Source organism: Apus apus, chromosome 3 (assembly GCF_020740795.1).
Source record: "Apus apus isolate bApuApu2 chromosome 3, bApuApu2.pri.cur, whole genome shotgun sequence".
Classification (NCBI taxonomy): Eukaryota; Metazoa; Chordata; class Aves; order Apodiformes; family Apodidae; genus Apus; species Apus apus.
In genome coordinates this window covers 77,541,244-77,564,002 of record NC_067284.1, presented here as the reverse complement: position 1 = coordinate 77,564,002, position 22,759 = coordinate 77,541,244, and the positions used below count along the sequence as shown (strand labels likewise).

General features: G+C 44.3%; 1 protein-coding gene and 1 long non-coding RNA gene across 3 annotated transcripts; one reads left to right on the top strand and one right to left on the bottom strand.

The window, feature by feature from the left end:
* Positions 1 to 61: 61 nt before the first annotated feature.
* MRPS18A (mitochondrial ribosomal protein S18A) lies at positions 62 to 21,134 on the bottom strand. Of its 2 annotated transcripts, none has more exons than XM_051614001.1 (7): positions 21,001 to 21,134; positions 20,818 to 20,849; positions 17,583 to 17,687; positions 10,777 to 10,900; positions 9,901 to 9,967; positions 639 to 800; positions 62 to 176 (listed from the first exon to the last, which is right to left on the bottom strand). In XM_051614001.1, the coding sequence occupies exons 1-6, from the start codon at positions 21,098 to 21,100 to the stop codon at positions 656 to 658; spliced, it is 573 nt and encodes a 190-aa protein (XP_051469961.1). In that variant the 5' UTR covers positions 21,101 to 21,134; the 3' UTR covers positions 62 to 176; positions 639 to 655. The 2 variants fall into 2 exon arrangements, with proteins under 2 accessions (XP_051469961.1, XP_051469962.1); XM_051614002.1 differs by having other exon boundaries at positions 62 to 173.
* Positions 21,104 to 21,891, top strand: LOC127382416 (uncharacterized). The gene is made up of 2 exons (XR_007888948.1): positions 21,104 to 21,544; positions 21,659 to 21,891. It is a non-coding gene; the product is annotated as an uncharacterized LOC127382416 (long non-coding RNA).
* The last annotated feature ends 868 nt before the right edge of the window (positions 21,892 to 22,759 follow it).

The window sequence follows — 22,759 nt, the reverse complement described above, 5'->3', positions numbered from 1 at the left end:
ATCACTGACATAGAAGACTTGTAGCAAATCTAAGTCCAAGTGGAAAAAACAGACAAAGTCATTAAAAATGTCAGCATTCTGTATTTGGTAGATCCAGGAGTGAAGCACAAGCCAGGAATCCTTAGGGCACATGTAAGATGCACACATGCCTGTCTGCCACTGCCACAGGTGTTCTGCTGCAAATGATGGATAGTACAAATTATGAAAAATAGTTCATTTCAGTAATCATTAATGATTTCTGCTACTGCCAAGGGAACACAGTGCTGCAAGACTTTTTCTTCCCTCAGTGTCCCAGATACAAAAGCCCAAATGAGATAAATCTGAGCTGAAACACATTAATGGGGGATCACCACTCATTGCTGGAAAAAGAAGGAAACAACTTTTTCAAAACCTGGTTACGGACCATAATGAAACAAAAGATCCTTTCTGGCTTTGAGGTAAAAGTCTTTGCTCCGTGCTTTCTCCAAGTAATTCTGCACATGGAACTTTGCTTTGCTCAATCTAGTATTCTCCTAGAGCACTAGATCACAGCTCATTCACTGGAGACAATATGGAGTACTAAAGATAGTTTTGGAATCTGAGATACTGACAAACTTGCAAAGAAAGCAGAACAGTGTAAAACAGCTGTGCTTACTGACCATGCCAGTTCTGGCCATTAGTGGTTTAAAAAGAGAGGCTTGTCTGTATATTTGACATTATCCTTCAGCAAAGGGTGTCCAACTGGCATGGTTTTTTTGCACCACTTAGGGCCCCTCCTCCAGATGGGCTTTGCAGCTTTGATGGACCAGCGAGTCAGATACCTGTCAAAACAAAACAAATGCATTTCAGTTTGAGACTGATCACTGATAAAAAGGTTTTGAATAAAGCAGAAGCTGTAGCCTTTGCCTCCCCACATGCCTCTTTCTAAAAGGAGTAACTGTGAGTAGGGCTTTCTCCATTCAGAAGGAACCACTGAAAAGGAATTTTTGTTTGTTTTGGAATTTCTAAGCTGTACCTCTGAACCCACTGGCACCTGCTTGACTTCAGTCTCACAAAACAAATCAGGTGTAGTCTCTAGGCGGCTGGCAAGTTGTCCATCTGTAGCTAAACTGGAGTGCCAAATCCCTCCATTGCAACTAAATCCAGGACTGAAAGGATCCAGCCTCTATGGGAGGTGTTTTTTCAACAGCTGGCCTCAATAAGGTAAACTAATTACAAAAGCTAAACTCTGTGAGAAACAGTCTCTAAAAATGGTTTCATTTACTTTCAGAAGATAATTGGTTATTTTTTCTGCATGAGATGATGGGTTTATGACCTAGTTTTGTAGTTTCTTATGTCCAAATTTGCTTTAGTATTCTCTGTACAATACCATTGCAGCTTGCTGGTGCAGAAGTCAGAAACCTACAATGCAAGAGGTACTAGAATGGAAATGATCATCACAACTGCATATCTCTGTGAAGAGCAACGTCTGGCAGAGACGTCTGGCAGAATCCTCTGCTTTTTACCATTTCAAGTTTTAGACTTGGCTTTGCAAGCAGGCGAGAGATTTCAGATCCAGAATCAGTTACTGGAAATCTTACTCTGTGGCTGGGTGGCCTGGAGTTTTGTTAGGCTTTAAATCTTTTGCTACCAGTAGAGAGGGGAATAGAGGTCCTTAGAGAAAGAGAAGTCTTTTCAGACAATAAAGATCCAAAGTAAAACCCTAGCATAATCTTCACAAACAATGCTCCAACAAATTAGAATTTGGAACAGACTGATAAACTTTGTCCAGCAATGTTTGCATGCCTCTGTTGAGTAATCCCATGGTCTTAATGTAACCTCAATCAGTCATCCTCTCCCCAAACAGCTTTGTTACCTTTTGTTTGCATCATGCAAATTTAAGATATTAAGAACTTTGGACAGAGACCATATAATGCATTTGTTGAAGGCATCTGGCACATTCCTGAGGACTACAAAGAAAGCTTACGATGCCGGGCAGCTACAGACTGTGCAATAACAGCCCATTTTCTTAGCACTTTTCTTCCTCAGCAATACCGAACAGCACAAAGTGAAAAGTGAACCACATCTGGAGGCTCCTGCCACTGAAATGAAGCCACCTCCAAAATGCTGTGCTCTTGCTTTGAGGAGTTTATGACCATTAAGACACCTAGAGGAATAGCAGGAGGGATTTGGGAGATGCTGTAGAGCCACTTGTTCTCCTGAGCATGCATTAAATTAGTCCCTTTTCACCTTTAATGTTATGCTAGTGCATTAGTGGAATCCCTTACATAACAGCACCAGGGCAGGAAGCAGGAGAGACTCTCTCATTTCACATGCAAGGGGAGTTGAGAAAGTCCCCACGCGGGTCCCCAGTGCGGAATCCAGCAAAGAACCATGGCAAGGCAGCTCCTTTGGGAGAAGCTGTAGGGGCATTTTACGGGCGCATGGAGCTAGGTCCTTCATCTCACATTCCCCCTGCTGCGTGGGGAGGTCTGCAGCACAAGTTCTGGCATCGCAAGGCTGCACTTACAGGGAAGGAAGAAAAAAAAATCCCAAATTGTTTTGTGCCAAGTGCAGTTTTGGTCACATGTCCACACGCTTACGGGAAAATGCTCCCATGATAATAAGTGATCTCGCTGGGAGAGAAGTGAATGTGTGAATGTCAGATACGCATCAATGCTGGGTGCAGGTTTAGACAGACAGTGGCTTTTTAAGAAATCCCTCTGTTTCTGTGTGGGGGCTGGAAGTGCACACCCCAATTCTGCATAGGAAGGAGGATTTAGTAATGGCCTGATTTTAAAGCTTTTGTTATTTCTCTTTTGAGCAGGTCTAATCCAGCCCTCTGGTCCAGGCTTTTGGCCTCCTTTGGGGACTGCAGGCTGGGGCTTTTCATTGTTAGCTGAAACAGACATTTGGACACTTTCCCTTCCTGGAGCACATTCGCTTTTAGTGCTTTTATTACTTGCTTTGTCCCAAACTCAAACTTGTCCTATTTTGTTTGCTGCCTCTTTTTTATTATTAATTTTTTTTTTAACCTTGATTCAGCAGTGGCAAAAGCCAGATGCCTGGGAGCAGTTAGTCTACAAAGTTCGTTTTCCTCTTTGACTAACCCCAGTTCCTACTGTTTCACAGGCAGATTTTTTTTTTTTTCCCTGAGAGTAAAAACAATCCACAAAACTCACATATGAGAGTTTCAAAGCCAAGTACAAAGGGCTTTTCTGCAAACTCTGCTGTCCATGTAAGGTGGTGAACCCCATTTTCTAGCCAAGTCACCCAACTTTCCATTGTATCCCATCACAGTTTGTCTTGGGGAGTTTTTACAATAACCTACAAACACACATTGGCAGATGGTCTGAATTTTCTCAACCAGCTGAGGGCTGTCAGAACAGATCCTCCATGTGGATGCCAAATGCAGCTGGTCTGCAGTCTCCTAACCTGTTACTGCAGTGTGCACAGCTTTCATTCTGGACAAGGGGGGACAGACTCCCAATCTTGGGGATGGGCGACCAACCTCGGGGCTCTGCTTGTCCCCTTGAATACACTAGGATCCTGGGCAACAACCAGAATCTCTAGACTCCAGCTGCACAAATTAGTAGTTTGGATAAAACCTGATGGGAATCCTGGTGTGATTTCCCTGATGGCAAAAAGCAAGATATAAACAGGATGGAAAAAAGTGTTGTTTGTCACTTGCAGTCACTGCAGTTGCCCAAAATCTCTGTGGCATGAGGAAGTTTGTTTCCATGGATTTTATTCAGTGAGCAGGAAGACCTCAAAGCCTTCCTACCCAGGGCCTGCTGCTTAACACCTTAGGAGCAGGCACAGGGCTCCCACATACTGGGTAAGGGAAATGACCTACCCATGGGGCAACTGCTGTCCTGCACACAGCCCAAGCAAAGGCCATGCTGGTGCAGTTCAAGGCTGAACTTCTGAACCCTCACTGAACTTTTTCAATCTGGCTTTTGTTTGGATTAAGAGCAGAAGGCAGAGGGCTACAGACTGCAGGAAGCACTCGATCAAAGTGCTGGCAAGACTGCCTCCTCCCTGCCACATCCCTTCCCATGACACCTCTTGGCTTTGCTCACCTGCAGCCACTCTGGCTCTTTGCTTTTCAGTTCACATGCTAAGCACAGCACAGTTTCCATGCAGATGAGAGAAACCACATGCTGCTGGAGTGAAACGCTGATAGCGGTGAAACCAGATTCTGCTCCCAGGGACTAGAGGTGTCCACAGAGCCTAAGAACTTTGTAATTCATAAGGAGTTCTTATGGAACCTCCCTCTTTCCTAACAGATGGTAACTTCTTCAGTTCAGGTGATGGAAGAGGGATTGACTTGGATATTATCTATGCCAAGTTCTGTTCTTCCAGTAGGAAGCTGAAAATGGAGTGGCAGCTGAGGGCTCAAAATCAAACTCCATAACCTACAGTACCTCTTGATGACGGAGCCCAGAATCAAGGAACCTGTGACATCCCTTAGTCCTTTTGGGAAGGGAAGGACTTCACAGTGTTGTACTTCAACAAATAATTTTAACCAGCCAGAAGAGAATGAGTGCTCTATTCATATTCAGAGAGCATCTAGAAGCTGGCCTGAACTCAGTGACTGTTCTTGATAGAGCATTAGTCCACACTATCCATGTGACAACTTCCATGCTGGAAAGAAAACTGCTCAGCTATTTAGGTTTCCATTCCTGAAAGCATGGGCAGAAGTCTGACCTGCAGCTGTGCTTGACCATTTCCCAAATGGTTCTGATGTATGGTGGCCTAACACACATGATGCTGGAATATGAGAACACCCTGTTACACTGCATGGTGCTCCTAAAATCCCTGAGAACTTCCTCAGCCTCATGGGCTAGTGAAAATATTTTGTTTCTGCAGCACTTAACTTGAACATGCCAGGCTGAAGCACAAATGGACACAGAAATAACAGCAGGAAGTTATAAAAGGGAGAATTCAGGCTGAGGATGAGGGAACAATCCTTGGCTGCAAGACAAATTTGCTTGTGGAATCATTCCTTGGAAACAGTGGAAGCCCCAGATTGGGCCAAACATGAGAAAATCAGCTGTAGGGAGTAATTTTGCACTGATGGGGGTAAACTTCATTGGTTTTCCATGTCTAAGTTCTGCAGACAAATGATACAAAAGAGAGGGGGAGGACAGTAGACTCAAGAGTTTATGGATGGTGTGGGTACTCCAACAGCCACATTTCTGCAAAAGTGCCCATAGCTAGTAAAGTAGTTAAATTATAACAATGAGCTATCGCTGTCAAAAAGAAATCAGGCAGAAAGCAAAAAGGCAAAGAACTAAAGTCCCAGAAATTAGATACAGCATGGCATGTCTCACCTGGACAGTGTCTCAACTGCACAGGTTAGAGCAGAAAGCTGTTGAATTCTAAACACAAGGTGTTCTCAAACATCTCCTGTCCTCCCTAGGACCACACAGCTTGGCTCAAACAGCCCTTTCACTTTCATGTTATACCTTCTTCAGCAGTTCCAATCTCCTCCTCTGTGTTACATTACATCCTGGATGGGTGATCCCCTAGTGTGCTAGACAGTTGGATGATGAAGAACAAGGCCTCTACTTCTCAAAGCATTCTGCTCTTCCTCTAGAATTTCAGTAGTAGAAACAAGACGAGGAGATGGAGTGTATAGGAGGAGGCCACCTGACAAGTGACCCAGTGCAAAGCAGGGAAATTCTTATCTCTCTGCAGAGTCATCTGGGTCATGTAAAAGGGAATGTCCTAAGTTCATAAACATAATTGAGTAAGCACCAGAAGAGCACCTTCTGGAGGGGCAGAGAAGACAATGGGATTCTGGGTGATAAATCTACACTTCACATCACTAGATCAATGGCAGGGCAACAGCCCTGACCCTTGTTAAAAAAAGACAGTTTGCTGATAGTTCCATGTGGTGGCATGTTACATTTTAATCTCAGCTAGGTGATAGCCAGTGCATGCCAGACACTTTGTATTTGAAGCAGGCTCACTTTAAACAGGGTGATCGTGACAAGGGCCAAACATCCTGGCCAAGAATGCCACAAGTGCAGCCACTGAAAAGCTGAGTAGCAGCTTTTCTGGTGCTCTCAAAAGTAGACATTAACATAGCTCCTCAGCCCTTCTTTATGTACTTCCTTAGCACCTTTGCCCAGGAGCCACAGATCTCCTATGAAGCTGCCCTGAACATTGTCTCACGGGCAAAATGCAAAGACAAAGCAGTTTTTAATCTGGCTGGTTTTGTCCCTCTTCTGGCAGCAGATGAAGCTGCTGTCAAAACTACTGATACAACCTTGGAAGAAACACGACCAAAGGGAGCATCAGCCAGAACTTTGCAAGACTGGAGAGAAATGAAAGGCATTGCTCATCCAGATGAAGTAATCTGGCAGATTTCAGCCAGGCAGGGGTTGCTGCTCTGAGTCTACAGAACATCCAGAGAGTCTTACGTGCAGTAAGTGAATGCTCAGGTCTGTATTATGGTAGAGGTGCTGGCCTCTGACTCCCACTTCAAGTTACACTCCCCACAATGAATCTCCTTCAGTCTCAGGTGATGTGAGTGGAATCAGTCCCTAAGGTTATCTTAAGCTTTCACCTTGGCCTGTCACTCTAGCAGCTGATGGTGTAGTCTAATGTCAAGTGCTCTACCATCAGCAAAACATTGTTCAGCTCCGTGTAAGATCTTCTGTCCCCAGATGGCAGGAGTTCTCACAGAAGTATATGGAGTAGATAGTGACTTCTCAGAAGTCCCTCCTTTAAAAGTGAAAGATTTCTCAATTCAGAGTGAAGACTGAAGACAACAGATTGCTTACAGGAGGGCAATGAGAGGAATTTCAGGGCAGAAGGGATGAGCACACAAAAGTACAGACAAGACTGAAATGAATGCTTTCCTTCAGCAGGGCAAAACTTATTGTCACAGTCTTGAGACAGACTATACACCTCTGGTGCTCTGTGTATTCTTTTCACCTTCCACCTTCCTGTTTTAGAACAGCATAGCAGGAACAGTGTTTTCTGTATGCAAAGCTTTCTTCTGTGTACAATGCAAACTCCTGATGGCAAGAGAGTAAGTACAGAGCCAAACAAATGACACCTCTTTCAGCTTTGCAAGTATCAGTGCACAGCAATGGGCAAGGTGCTGTGCATGGATCCCTAGTTTCTTCACTGATCAGGTTAAAGGTCCCTCAAGCAGACAGTGGCAATTCAGTATCTCCAGAACCTACAGCACAGGCATTTCAGTGTGCTCCTGAAGGTGAGGTTATTTTGGAAGGGATGAGCTGCAGAAGAGCATACTTCAATACCATCATCAGAGTAGACCCACTGGTGGAGCACAGCACAAGGGCTGGTTAAACTGATGTTACAGAATGTACATTACTTGCATCCCTCTCTTGGTAAAGCTTTAACAAGGGACCCAAGCATATTATGGGGCACCTCAGTTTCTCCCCGTTGGCATTCCCAGGGCTGCAGTGAAAAAAAGGCACTGTTACCTCTCATTTAAACAGAGAGGTGAACATGACTAGAACAGCCAATACAGTGATCTCAAGAGCTGAAGCTCAAAATTTGGAAAATACATCACTGAACTGTGCAGTGTAGTTCCTGCTATGATACTCTGTACATTCCTTCATGGACTGACACTTAAAAACCCAGAAGACAAAAACGTAGTGAAGGGACAGGCTATGTTAGGTGTGCAGCCCTGATATTACACCAGACAGGGTTAGAGGTTGACCTGGTTCATGTTCTCATGGCACTGAACTAGGCAGCTTGTTCCACTCAAAAGTCCCAGCCCAATTCTGCCCCTGTTCTCCCCTGCCAACTCCCTTTCATTTGGCAGCACTGTTTGAGTGCTTCCCAAATTGCTACAGAGTTACATAAAGCTTTAGAAACAAGTACACAGGCAAAGACAAGGTAAGCCTGGACAAGTCATTTATGTGGGAAACTTTTAAGAACACTGGCTTCATTCCTGAAATAAGTACTTGCTGAATGTATCTTCAGCACGTGGTTACTGTTCAGTTCTCCCTGCAGGCTAGAGGAAGCAATTTATATCTCCTTCCTTATCTGGTGCCAGCTGCTGTTCCACAGAGCAACGCAGGAAGCACAGGTGGGGGTACACACAGTCAAAACTCTCACAGAACTGCAATGGCCAAGATTTTGCAAGGCTCCCACACACGGCTTTCCAGTTCCACCAGACTGAGAAGACAGTATAATGAGGGACCAGGAGAGCACTCCTGAAGTACCTCTGCACTCTGTTCTGGCTCTGGGACTCATTTGTTTTGTTCCAGCCCCATCACCAAAACTTTTGATCCAATTTCTTGATCCTATTCTTTTGTCTCCACCCAGACTCCAAAGCTTGCCTATTTCAATGCTGTTCCACCTCCTCAGCACTAGCTCTGCTCTCTTTTTCTAAACTCTGCTTCTACCCTGTTTGCTGGGTTCCCTTGCAGGGAGGAGATAAACAAGGGTGGTGTAGGGAGGGACTAGCAATACAATAGGGAGGGACTTAGATACTAATCTCCAATTTAAATCTCTTTAATTTTAGAGGTGTAGCACCTAATTGCATAGGGAAGGTATCCAGAGGTATCCGTTCTTTGTTCTCACTAAAAGTCTGTGGAACAATTTACAACAGTCAGGGCATTACATCTGGAGTCCTGGTGTGATTCCAGCAAGATACAGGATTTACCATTTCCTGTCTCAACCTGCTATGTAGGGCTGCTATGTGAATGCTAACTAGATAATGTACCCCACCCCACAGCTGCTAGATAGACAAAACTAAAGAATCCCAAAGACTTCTAAGACATGGGAAAGAAGAAGTTTTCAGTTGAAGTATCTGATGGCTACAGGTCTGCATCAATGTAGGGTCCTCTAATTTGATCCTCATTGATACCCAATGTACAGCCCGCAAGTATCCAAGAGACACTTCCAAAAGCTTGCCTCAAATTTCCACAGCAGAGTCAGACCTAAAACGCAGGAGTGTCTGGCTGCCCCCAGCCCTGCAGCCTAAGCTCTCCCAGCAACAGCCCCATGGCCTCTGGTAACCCCATGGCTTGCTAATGTGAAGTTCATAAACTGCTCTGACATCCCCATGGAAACAGAGTGTGGGGTCGTAAACAGGGGATTAGCACCTCCAGCGCCCAGCACAGAGCAGGAGGCGGCCGCAGGCTTTCCCTTCGCCCACCAAAGGCCAGGGGCCACTGAGGCTGGGGAGAGGGAAGAGACCCTGTTGCACAGGAAGGGCAAGCAGGGATGGGGCAGAGTGGTACAGGCTTGTGATAGGCTCCTGGTGGCTGCTCAGCCCCCCACTCACTGCTGGTACTTCTGCCTGGGCACCCTCCTGCTGTTGGGGGCCAGGCACTGAAAGACTGAGAGAAGGGACTGCTCAGCTTGGAGAGAATGTGGCTCAGAGAGGTCTTACCAATTTTTGCAAATACCTGAAGGGAGGGTGTAAAGAAGGCAGAGCCAGGTTCTTACCAGTGGTGCCCAGTGACAGAACAAGAGGCAATGGGCATGAACTGAAACACCAGAAATTCTGCCTGAATGTAAGAAAACATAGTCCTGGGTAATCTTCTCTAGGTGAACCTGCTAGAGCAGAACGCTTGGACTAGGTGATCTCCAGAGGCCCCTTTCAACCTTAACTACTGTTATGCTGTGATTCCATCTCTATGGCATCCTCCTATGACTGTTCTACTGTTAGTGATGAGGTGAGTGCAGCGTAGGAAGGGAGGGCAGACTTTAACCTGTGGCACTTTTAATCCTGTGTGGATAAATGGTTTGAATGAGATGTGGTTTGCCCTTAAAAGACTGCCAAGAGAATAGTGTGAAAAACCTCCTCTGAAATGCTGCTCTTTATAAGCCCTGTTGCCTGAGGCATGTTTTACGCAGTAAGATGGAACTGCTTTCCTCTTTCAATCTATTTCTGAAAAATAAATAAATAAATAAATAAATAAATAAAGTGAAAAGGCTATTCACCTGTTGAGCTTGGGTTTCTTGGGAATATGCCCTTCAGGAAGTAGAGGCCTGTGATTTGGCAACAAACCTGAAACAGAAAAGGAAAGGCGTAAGAATATTTTGCAGTGCCTCCTTTCCTCTACGGCATCCAGAAGTTACATTACATTTCACAAGCCAGGCAATCCACGTCTCCACTGGGGCAGCACAGCAAAAACTGAACTACAGTAGAAGTACACCTTTAGTTACTGCTGAAGCTGCACCCCAGCCAAAGAGAAGTTAGCAGGTTCTGCTGATATAGAAAGCAAATACACATCAAAGACAGAGACACTTGGGCCCATCAAAGAGGTTTTTTGAGAGGACAGAAGGCACTGGTGTCCAATCAGATTTCATCTCTCTGGTGAAAATCTGACAATTAAAATTCTCAGTCCATTTAACTTGTGGATACAACTCCAGTATTAAACATGGAGAACAGCACAATACTCCACCTGTGTCAGCCTGGGTCCCACTCCCACAGTAAAGCTAAAAAGTCTTCACATGGCAGACAACAGACAGATGAATGTTATTGACAGGGCAGGTCCAGCTTATGCTAAATCAAGTAATTTCAGAAGCTGGTATTGAATCACTGGTTACTAGAGACTGAGCCACTTCTGTAAGATCTTTCTGTAAGAGTAGACTCATCTACAGGGTAAATGTCTGCTGCCAAGTCAGGAGCCAAGGCGCAGATATGGAACAAGGTGTCTCTGGTCCATCATCCTGTCCCAGCAGCTGGACCAAAACAAGTTTGCTGGGTGACTGGACAACGACATCTCACTGAACTATACTAAATAGGCGGGAGACCCCTCTCAAGAGGTCCTGTGGGTACCCCACAGTACAGGGCTGTCTCAGGAGGCTAGGTACCTGCACGGTGAGCCATCTGCACACAGACAGCAATCTTCTTGTGCTCCTCCAAACAGAGGCCTGTAATCCTGCGTGGCAGCATCCCTCCATCAGAACGAATAAACTGGCTCAGCAGCAAGACATCCTGAGAGAGCAAGAGAAGGGCAAAACCATCAGTGCTACAGCTACTTTAACTGCTGCGATTGTAAGTTACAGTGCTGACCCTCGTGCTGTGTACAGAACTCACAGCAAAACAATGATTCCTTCCTACGCATTTTGCCTGCAGCTTGACAACAAGTGGCTTTTGCTTGCTGACAATTCTGTCTGCCAGCTTAGCTCGGTAAGGTCACTCAGATGGTGTGAGTCTTCCCCTGACTTCAGTAGTGTAAACACATGATGTCAGCTGTAATCCTTGCTACTTCATTGTCACTTGCTTCAAGATTCTAGCTAAGATAATGTGTCCTAGGTACTCAGGCACAGTTACACAAGACCTACAGATGGATAGTGTTTACACAACTTGAAATGCCATCACAGCTGCTATCCTAAAGGTCACAGATATGTTAGATCACCTCTGGCCTCCTCCTTGTTCCCTCAGAGCAGGGCTGTTCTCTGCTATCTACTCCTCAAACTTTTATCCAGTTTCCCATGGTGGAACTTCCTTCATGTCTCTCTGGAGAGCAGAGAAATGGTCCAAGATCTCGCACGAAGAAGGCTTTTGTAAGAGAAGAACCTGTGTTGATGAGAAAGGCCTAACAGGATAAATTTCTGCCTTCAGTCCTTTGACTTTGTATATATAAAGTGGGGCTATTACAGCCATGCTGGATGGAAGGAGCTCTCAGAGCATGCCAAGGGTTTGGCTGTGATTCAAGAATCATTTAGATTACACTGCTGTTGACCTTTCCAATTGAGCTCTAGAAATATAAAGCACTCTTAATGAAAACAAAATTAAAGGGATCTGATAATATCACAGAGCTGGGATGACAAATTTTTAAACACAGCAGCAACAGCTGTTGCACAAGTGTGCCTTTAACTGTACATAGTACAACAGCCCAGTATTTAGATACATGCTCCGTATTTCCTCATGCAGCATCACTGCAAACATACCCCTCAGGTCAATATAGGCATGTCTCCTTGACATGCTAACCTCAACATAAGGTGGCCCAAAGGGCCTCTGGAGACTCTGTGCTTGTTTTTTTCCCATCTGTTGATAGACTTGTTGCTCGTTGAGAGTTTACTTCACTGATATTGTAAACATGTTCATAATTGAGGAAGCTGGACCATGCAGAGGCTGCCTGCAGGCTGGAAGAGTCCTGTCAGTAAGCATCCTTATGGAATGAGAATTCAAACCAGGTATCTCTGCATTTTACACTCCCCCTTGTCTAGGGCAACAGGCAAGAACAAAGAGTACTTGTTGATTTTCACACTGGGTGACCCTGACTCTGCTTGTTCACAGATTCGCAGACCTGCTCTCACCCCCTCATCTTTGCCCTTTTACAAAGAGTTCCCTGGAGCATTCTTAGATTCATTTACTGCCCTTGCAAAAGCAAACAATCACAAGAGCATATAAAATGAATACTCAGAAAACCTAGCTATCTAGGAATTATACATCCACTCCCACTGCACAAGACCAGTTCAGCTCTGAAGGAGGCTGCTGGAATTCAGTATGGCTTTCTGGTAATGGCTGATTCTGACTGATGCTGTGTTGCAGTAAAAATGTAGAGTTTTTTTGTTTTGGGTTCTCGTGGCTTGTTTTCCTCCTTCCCCTCCTTGCTGTCAATCCTACCCTCACTAATATAATCATAACACACAATTTCCCTCTTCCCTTATCTGGCTTCTTTTCTACCTCCTCTTGTCTACAATGAATGTGTTCAGACTCATTTTTAGATCCAGCTCCTTCGAAAACATGGCAGGTTAAGCAAATTCTCACTGATACAAAATGACTTCTCAACCACCACGCAGAGCAAGAAAAGCACAGTTGAGCAACTAGCAGCAAGCTCCTGAGAGGCCATCTATGGTCAAAAAGGAAGCAAACTGTCCTCAGCTCAGCTAACCCATGGCCTTGCCAATGAGAAAAGTTAACCCAGGGACCAGTTGGTCCTAGCCGTGTTGGTGGAAACTGGATGGAGGCCAGCCAAGCAGTCCAAGGGCACTGACTTTTGACCACTCCTGAAATGCACTGCATTGGATTCAGGAAACCAGAGCAAGACACCATCCTTTTTTTTCCTCTTCTTTAGCCATCCAGTTGTCCAAATCACCAACAGTTTAATTTAGCACAAACGTATCACTTCCCTAAGTGAAAAAGGGCTATCCAGCTCCAAGTGCCTAGAAAGATATAAACACTTTCTAGACTTTTCTACTAGCCTGCTGCATTACTCTGTGGGGAAGAGGAAAATGGGAGCTGATGGCAAATTAAGGCTGTTCCAGTCTTTGCAGCCATGAAAGCCTAAGCAGGCCACAGACTCTTGTGAAGGGTGTGTGTGGTCCAAGTTATTTCTCATATTACTACCACGCCTTGTGGAGTCATGGGGTTGTTATCAAGTGTTTCCATGCAAAGGGGGAAGGTGGGAAGCAAAGGGAGACAGTCTGTCTTTTTCTCCCTGTGGAAAATAAATCAGGAAAATCCATTCTCTGTTATCATATCTCTGACCAACAGTGTGACCAACTGACCAACACCCTTGTGTGGCAGTAATTTCTTAACTGGAATCATCTATGTCCCAGCTGTTCCAGCTCCAAATTACACTCATGCCATTTGGCTTAAAATGCTGCACACTTGACAGATGGTTTGTCCATTTCTGAAGATCCCCGCAGTTAACAGGCCAGGTGCCTCTCCCAGAGTATTCACACAGATGCATCTCACCACAGGGAGAAAGCAGACAGGTACAGCCAACTTTATGGGGCAGCTGTGGAGGAAAGTGAAAAAGTATGTGGAGCGGTCAAAGAAAAAAAACAAGAAACGTCTGGCAAGTTCTTATGGTGCCGTCATGTTCCATGAAATTCACATTTTGTGCTAGTGGACAGCCAAGCCTGTAACCACGGATTTGCTTTAATCACTGGACAGCTCCCACGAGGCTGGACCCAGATTCCCACCCCTGTAGTCCGCAGCATTTGATGAAAACAACTTGGATTGAATTAATCTAGGGCTAATAGGCAAAGCTTGCAGTTTGGTTTCTCCTAATTGCTGCCAAAGCAAGATGACATATTTACTGCCTACTCAGACTAATGATGTTTCAAGTGGATAAGGGGGAAAACAAAAAACAAGTTTAGCCTTCACCTCTAAAAGGGCTGGATAAACTTGCTAAACAAAACACTTTGCACAGCACATTCTTGTGAATGGATGGCACCCAAATTGCAGAGACATCTATGCATTTTATTATCTGCAGACACTATGAAAAGGAGGATCCTTGACTGCTTACATGCACTTCATTAAAGCCTTCATTTACCGCAAGAAGAGTTCTGTCTGTGTAGCCAAATTACTACTAGATTGTATCAGGCAAGTCTGCCAGTCATTATTTTCTGCTATACAAGAGTCTAATTTTTCTCTTCTCCCTTACTCCTGGGAGCTCTACACCATTCTCCAGACATTTTGTAACAGGACTAGAGGTTTCAATATAGTTGCATCCTGACAATGATCACGATAATTGTTTACCTTCAATGAATACGAGAAAAAAAAACAACTGAGGTCTCAGTTTCAATGGACAGACTCATGCAGATCACAAACTGTGGGAATTTATACCTCAGGCTCTGTTATCCTGAGCCTCGGTAGAGACTGAAGACTGAACTGGCAAAGACAACTGCAGCCCTCACACCACTGCTGAGGCAGGTTGGAATCATGACCTGCTAGTGTGCACAATGCCTGTTCAGTTGATTAATAACTTTGGAGACATTGGTCCCCCAGTTCTCTGACAGCCAAAGTAACTCATTATGCCACTACTTTAGACTGTGCTAGTTGCACATGACAAAAGGAAAGTCCTATGAGGTCATATTACTCAGCTCCCCCAGGGGCTAATTCAACACTTCCCTTTTCACAGTGCCTCATTCAGTCCAATTACAAGAGTCCCAAGCAAAAAAGCTCACACTTTCCCTTCTGTGCAACTGACTGATCTCAGTTTATCAATCTCAAAGGAACCACTGTGATTCATCTACTCTGATCTCTTAACAAGTACAGATTATGGGTTATGCTGTATGAACTAGGCTGTATCTTCAACAGAAATAGCTATTCTCAATTTACAGACTTTTAGGACAATTAACCACCAGTGAGTAAACTGTGCCACTGTTTAATTACCCACACAGTTAAATGCCTGCACTTAAGCATTTCAAGATTCTCCTGTTCATCACTGCTGCAGCAAAGAAAAATACCAGAGAGTGCTTTTGTGCAGAAAAGGGAGATTTTACTCACTTTAACTTTTAAATGACTGAAAATCCATGACTGGTACAAAGCATGTAAACATAGAAGGGACTTATGCAAGTAGAAGAGGTGGTCTACTTCTGAACTGAAATTTTTCCTAGTTCTCATCAGCCCTGCAGAGGAATGCTTCTAAATAGTGAGGTAAGAAACTTCTACAGTTCTGAAATACCAGTTCACACTGCCTTCTCTAGCTTTTTGTCCAGGTTCTCCTCTGCTCTACAGCAGGAGTACTGAATGCATGTGCATTCAAAAACAACATGACAGCCAGGGTGGACAAGTTCCTAGTTTGTCTCTCAGGACCACAATTTCCTAGGAACAATCTCAGCAAGGATTCTCAAGGCTCTGGCTGCAGGATCTCTCCTCACATTTGGTTTTCTCTTGCCTCTGTACTGAAAGTAGAAGTCAGGATCTGAGAATCAAACTGAAGTGTGGAAGAAAACTCATAACCTTAGTTCACTCTACAAACACATCTAATACTCATAATTTACATTGTCTGTTGGAACCATCACCCTCCTCCTACTCCTGGAACTCGGGCTGTGCAGCATGAAATTGTCTGAAACTGCTTCTTTGGTTCTCAATGGCACTGTTATATCTACGTGCAACAGAGTCTTCTACCACAGACAGCAGTATAAAGTGAATATATATATATATATATGTATTTTCAAGAATTAATCCACTCCCGTGGCTCATATAATCCCTGAGCATCAGTTTATAGTTTCCCAGGAGTTGCTAATGGGTGACTCATGGAATGTTTTCTCGAAATCTGTAGAACTACCCACTTTAATGATGCTGTTGACTCCTTGCATTTAAAAGTCATATGAAATTCTATTAACCTTAAAAAATATTTGGTCTGTTTTGATCACATCACAAATCAGTGACCATGAAGAAACGAGTGGCCTGAGTCAGACTCACTGACAACATTCAGATTCCACACAACTTACTTTCTGCAACACAGGCTTTGAAAGATACTAAAGTAGTATTGCGTTTACATCTCACGTGTTGTTTCACCTGCCTGGAGTAACTGCACGTACTTTGTCTGGCACTATTTCTGTACCCATGTTCTTCATAATTCATGAGTCATAATTAGACCTATCTAACAAGTGATTTGTTTTTACTCCTAGTTGATACCATTTTCCTTGCAATTTGCAATGTTTATTGAGATAATTACCACCTGGTAAATCAATTTTCCATCCTCTCACAACTACTTAGTATTTCACTTGCTATTTTCAAACTATTTGGTGATTCCTTAGGATTTTTTTCACCCTTTAAAAAAATCCTGCAAGTGAAGTAACATATTTGTTAACTAATTCCCTTAAGATTTTGGGGCTATATGCTACCCAGGCCTGCTGGTCTGTACTTAATTCAGTGCTTAAGTTACTTCTGTACCTCTTTTTCACATTTGCAAGACTGTCATTATTACCTAGATATTAAAACATAATTTTTCTTTTGTATATGTGAGCTAGGACTGTATGTGACCAGCTTACTCATTCTGCAGCCAATGTGGCTTTCAGTCATCTTCTCCTCTCATTAATAGACTTTATCACACAGATTTATTTTCATCCAGATGCATTTTGTATCTCTCTAACCCTAATCCTATTGATACTAACCTACTCTGAGTTTTCTGTTGCCTTATCTTACTAACAGCATGTTCCTGTCTGTTTTTCTTCTTTTCTAATTCCAGTACTGGGTTTTTAGCTTGCAGTCCTTTTGTAAACTCTGTGTTTGAATGACTTCTTGTAAAGTTACCTTCTGCATCTTCTGCCTCACACTTCTTATTCTAAAATATTCTTGACTGTTGTGCTTTGGTTTTAAAGGATTACAGGATTTCCCTTCTATCTTCTACATTTACTGTTAGTAATCCTCTCCTTAGTTAATAAACTTCTCATCAGCATTTTCTGCAAAAAGCTTTCATCAAACCTGTTTTTTTCTTTCAAGGGATGTAAACACAAATGCTTGAGAAGTCAGAGAAAACAGTTATTACCTAAGGGGACAATGAACCAATGGGAAATTGCAGTGCTTGGAGACATATAATTGAGGTACTCAAGTCTTTTAGCCTCTCTGGAGTTAGAACAAGCCTGAATCAGTTGACTAAGTGTTGCGTTCTAGCTTGGTTCTCCTGGAGGTGCAATGCTGAAAGGCAGCTGAGCACAACAGAGATACATGGCTTTCTCAGATCAGATGGCCATGTGTATAATTCCAATCCTCCTATTTGATAAGAGCACCTTCTTTTTCCCAGGAACATTATCAGCCAAGGCAAACAATTACTCTTGTAGCTCTTGTTACACCCAAGAGAAGCAGGGTTGGAGTTAACTACCTTTACTACATCCAGCAAAATACAAGAGGGGCAGGTTGTGCAGTATGTAGATCTTAGAGCAACATTTATCTAGCTGAGAATAGGGGAACTCTCCATCATTAAACTTACCACATAATCGTACTTATGCTTTAGGTTCCAGCGACAGATGGGACACTGGCCAGAGGGGTTTGGAGGTGTTGGTATTTCAGGATCCTCATGAACTCTCCCTTCAATCTAGGAAACAATTCAAAGGATATAATGAACAGACACAGGTCTGCACCTGTGACTTGAGGAACACTTTTCCTAAGCCCACAATGTGTGGACCTGTATTGCACAGATATAAGGGCAACAGCGTCTGCATTATTCAACTACAGATGTACCAATCACTTTGGATATACACAGACTATGGGGAAAAGAGAAAAAACAAGGGGTACAGAGAACCATTTAATAAATTATTTTATGTTTTTACTAAATATAAACCAGTTTGCAGTCAGTGTGAAATTGTCATAGCTGCCTGAATTCAGCTTAGTGCAGTACTCCTTTGAATCACCATGCCTTCAAATTCCAGTGGCCCTTGAGCCATAAGCTTTAAAATACACTATTTTTTCTAGGAATAAGAAAACGTCACAGAATAGCAGGTGCATGTTGTGGACCAAAACATGCAAGGACTTGCTAGATTATAAATGACCACCAGGGAAAATTCTGAGCAAAACTTAAATTTAAGAAAGGACTGTTAGTACATGTGGGTTTGTGTGGGGATTTTAAAAATTAATTAATTAAGTATTCTTTTAAATACACCAATATTTTACCCAGCTTAACTCCTGGAACAATTCCTTTAGGAGATACTTTGATAATCTTTTCTGTATTCCTACAAAGTGGTGACATCTAACACTCAGGTTTTCTCAAAAGTAACATGCAGCAAGATGTAGAGGGTATGTGTAGGAAGAATTTGAGAAATTAGTTTTCTAAGTGTAGATATGTTAGGAATATTAAGTCAACCTATATGCATGCTTGTCTTTTGTTTTGAGGACTTATAAATAGAAGCAAGAGCTATCTCAGCAGCTAAACAGATAGAAAAGACAACACTAAGCCATTTTATTTCTCCAAAATATTTTGGAAGTTCCCTCTGGTCAAATTAAGATTAAAATAAGATTTTGAACACCAACTGACAGCCTCAAATAGTGCAAACATCAGAGAGTTTAAAAAGAAACCCTGGGTGGAAGGCAATGTTGCTCTTAAGAAAAAATTGATTTAGACTGACCCATCAGGTTCTGTGCCTGAAAATCTGGGAAGAGAAAAGCACAGTATTTTCTGTAAGTGTGCATGTAGCACTGGCATCCTGCTGAACTGTCAAAACTAATTTTTACCATAGATTTGGGTCTTTCTGGTCTAGTGACGGCAAAACAGAAACAAGTAAATTATTTGTAGTTCAAGCACCGTGGTACCTCAAAGAGAGAGAATACTGTCAATTTTTAAGTAAGAGTTTTCTCCCCACAAGTAGAATAGCCACTTCTACAAAACCAAAAAAACAACTATGGATACAAAATATAGGCAAGTATCTAATTTTCTATTAACTGGTACACTTATTTTTGGGGAAACCAGTGTATCTGGTTTTGATTCTTGCCAGTTGGGCTTGTGACTGTACTTTAACTGTAATTCCATCTTGGAAATGAGTAAAGATTCAGAATGCTGTGTCATTATCAATTTTTCTGGAGATAAATTTAAGAGTACAACTTTGGGTAATTATTCCCCAACTACTGAGGACTTTCAGATTGTTAACCCAACCAGTTATTATTCTTCTGTTAGAGAACTACAAGGGAACACAGGGCTCTACATTCTCTCTGTGCTGATGAAATCCAGATTTCTCTGGGATTCATTCATCTGGTTCATGTCAAACACTTCCTTCAATACTGATAAAAGCAAAGACACATAGAAAGATGAGCATAGAAAAACGGATTCAGAAAACACTGTTGCACAGTTGGTATGATAAGTAGAGTGACCAAAGGATATGCTAAGAAATGCATCAGCCCCTTAGTCAGTCAATCTACACCATCTGTTACAAGCTTTTTCTCAGATATGGGCACTGATGAATCCTAGATTGATGCTAGGATACTACATAGTAGAAATATAAAAATCTCCCTTATGCTTCTACAATGGGCCAGGAATAATAATTTTTCCAAAGGGCTCTGGTACTGCAGCGCACACCTTTTTTACTTCGAGCCTCAGATAATGTATTGGGACTCGATGATTATAATTTACCCCTCCTTTGAACTGACTTGAGTGCAAAGTACAGTAATCAACTGTGTGTGCTGTGTTGGTGTGCACACTCCTCCCCCCTTGTTTTGGTTAAAACAACTTCAGGGCATGCTCGCAAGCTATTGTCTTCAGGTCTCTGGGCAAAGATTAGTAGTCTGGCACTTGAAGAGAAGAAAAAGAGACTTTCTTTTAGGCCTTATTTTTGTTGTCAGTGGTAGTGACCTTGCTAACTCCCGTATTCTATTTGATATTATATATCTAAGATATAAGTAACCTGCTCCGTTCAGGTTTCAAACATGACCATGTCCACTAATTGAAAGATGACAAGGAAACTCTGACTTTCAAAGGCGTGAACAACCAGGTTTTGTCAGTTGCATTAACAAGCAAAGTAACCGTTCTCTCCTTATTTATTCATATACGGGTCAGCATTTAGTGCACTGTCTTCTAGCCATTTCCTGCTCCCCTCTCTTCGTTGTATTTACACATTTCAAAATATCTGGGCCACCTGTCTCCAGCCAAGGCATACACTGCTACCGGCACATGTAATGCGAGCAGAACAACGCCATCTCCCATCCCCTCCCGGTAGTTTCAGTCCTTCTTCTGAAAAAAACAACTCTCTTGAGATACGGTGCAACAGCTCAGATGGTGTCAATCACGTAAAAACCTAACCCTACTGCTTCGGGCTTTCCCTTCCCGTCTTAAAACCGTAGCTGAGCAAGTGCTCCTCTTTATCAGCTACTTGAGAACTCCTGCTTTACTGCCGGGACCAGCTTTCCTTCGGCAGGCAGGGCCTGCCCTCGCCGGCCGCCCCGGCCCACCAGGCGGGTCACAGGCCGAAAGAAAGGCTGGGGTCCCCCGCGGCACAGGCCGCGCCCGCAGCAGCGCCAGGGAGCCCCGGGGCACGGCACGGCACGGCACGGCACGGCACGGCACGGCACGGCAGGGCCGGGCCACCCGGCCCCGCCGCTCCGGCCCCGTTTGTTCTTCCCTGCGGGGCGGGCGGGAGGGAAGGGCCGGGGACACCGACACACACACACACCCGGGAGGGGCTGAGGAGGGGAGCAGCGGCTCAAGGGCAGCGCCCCAGAAAAGCGCTTGGAGGACTTACTATGGTCGTGTTGCCTTCGGTCACCTCCACGACTGCAAAGGATAAAAAACAAACAAACAAAAAAACAAAGAGATGTGAGGACAAAACGAGACTCATTCAGTCTCAGAGGAGCGGTATCAGAGACAGCCAAGGCAACGGACCCTCCCGACCGGCGCGGGGCCGCGGAGCAGCCCCCGGACTCACCCTCCCGGAGGGCTCGGGCCGGCGGCGAGAGCCAGGGCCTGCCGAGGAGCCCGCCGAGCAGCCGCCGCAGCCCGCCGCGCAGCAGGCCCCGCGCCGCCATCTTGCGCGGCTGCCGTCACGCCCGGTTCCGCCGCGGGAGGGCGGGCCCTGCCGGCGCCATCTTGGGGCGCGCCCGCCCCCGCCCCGGCCCGGCCCGGCCCGGCGGGGAGGGAGCGGGAGGGAGGCCGCGGGTCCGCCGCCCGGCGTGCTTCCCCTGCCCCGGGTTTCCCGAGTTCTGCCTTTTTGTGGTGTTTTTAAAGCTGTATTAACTTTGGGGTGGGGGTGGAGGTTGCACGTTATGGAGGAGGCCTGAACTGCGCTCCTGTGTCAAGCGCCTGGCTCTCCCGGCTCTCCCCTGGGAGGCAGAGGGCAAGGGCGGCTGCGCTTCGGTGGAGGAGAGGAGAGGAGAGGAGAGGAGAGGAGAGGAGAGGAGAGGCTTCTTTCCCGGGGGTGCTCTGGGGTGGCTCCCGCGTCAGGGATTTGTGTCAGGTCGCTGGGTCTTCAGGTACCAACACACCCTTCGTTTTAGAGGGCAGGAAGGCTGAGTCGGGCTGCGCTTAACAGCGAAGCTTGTTCATGGAGTTCTGAGTGCTTGTTTGCTTTCTCTTTGTCATTTCAGCTCTAAGAAAAAATTTAAAAATCCAGGAAGCGTAAATAATGGAGTGAGATAAATCCCTAGGGATTCATGTACACTGGTGGACATCCACGCTGTTCTGTTCTGTCAATGGTCAGCAGTGCTCATGCAAGATGTGTTCGGGGTTTTTCTGAGTTTCTAGCTAAACTGTTGTGTAAAACATAAATTGTGACAAATGTAAAATAAAATTTGATCTTCCTGTCTCAGGAGGACTTTGACCTCCTGCCTCTTGTGTGTTACACTTGCTTCTTACTACAGTCCAGTTTGCAAACCTCTTTCCGTGGCAGATCTAAGCACTCAACTCTGGGACTTTCCAAGAAATGGGAATGAAGGCAGGGCTGTTGTCCTGACTCTGGTGCTCTGTGCCAAGCAATGAAAACGAGGCCATCCCAGTTACTCAGAGAACAAATTGAGTAAGAATGATAGCTGGAAGAGACCTGTTCCTCTCTCACTGCATGATGCTATATAATGATTTCTAAAAGCAGGATGATCTTTAGCTTGGCCAAAAATGTAAACATTAAAGCCAAACAAAATATTTACTGCCATCCAGTCTAGGGATAACTTTCTTATGAGGAGAAGGAACATTGCTAGGCACAGTGGTGTAATTATGATTTTTTTTCCTTCTTCTTTATATAGAGAGTTTTTTCCTAGTAGAAGGAGTTTGACTGCAACAGCCTGACAGGACAGTTTACTGAATGGCTTAAGTTAAATGCAGTTTCTTCTTTTGGGTTCCTTACCTCTTGTAATGGGGAAAACTAAAGGGGTGACTGTTCATGGGGTAGAAACAAACAGTTGGTAAGCACAGTGCTGTCTCACCATGGTAAAGATGTGTAGACAGAAGGTTAGGGGCTGCTCAAGAGTGTCTCCGTGTCATGGGGCTTTTGATGAAGATACTTAAGCAGCACTATGGCTTTAGGGTGGAAAGAAAGAGGCCAGCAGCATGGTTATAGTTCAGATACAGTAAGTACTCCAACTTGCTCCACCTTCAAACACTCTGTCTCTAGAGGAATTTAAGTGACACATAATTTAATGCAAAGATGGAGAACAGTTCCGTCCTTAAAAACCTGCAGTCTCTGAGCAAATTGT

What these genes read in the sequence shown, in the direction of transcription:
- MRPS18A (XM_051614001.1), bottom strand. Translation starts at nt 21,100, where the DNA reads ATGGCGGCGCGGGGCCTGCTGCGCGGCGGGCTGCGGCGGCTGCTCGGC. An exon ending in CCGAAGGCAACACGACCATA is followed by an intron (nt 17,688 to 20,817) that starts GTAAGTCCTCCA and finishes ATTGTTTCCTAG; the next exon opens with ATTGAAGGGAGAGTTCATGA. An exon ending in GCAGATGGCTCACCGTGCAG is followed by an intron (nt 9,968 to 10,776) that starts GTACCTAGCCTC and finishes TTTCTGTTTCAG; the next exon opens with GTTTGTTGCCAAATCACAGG.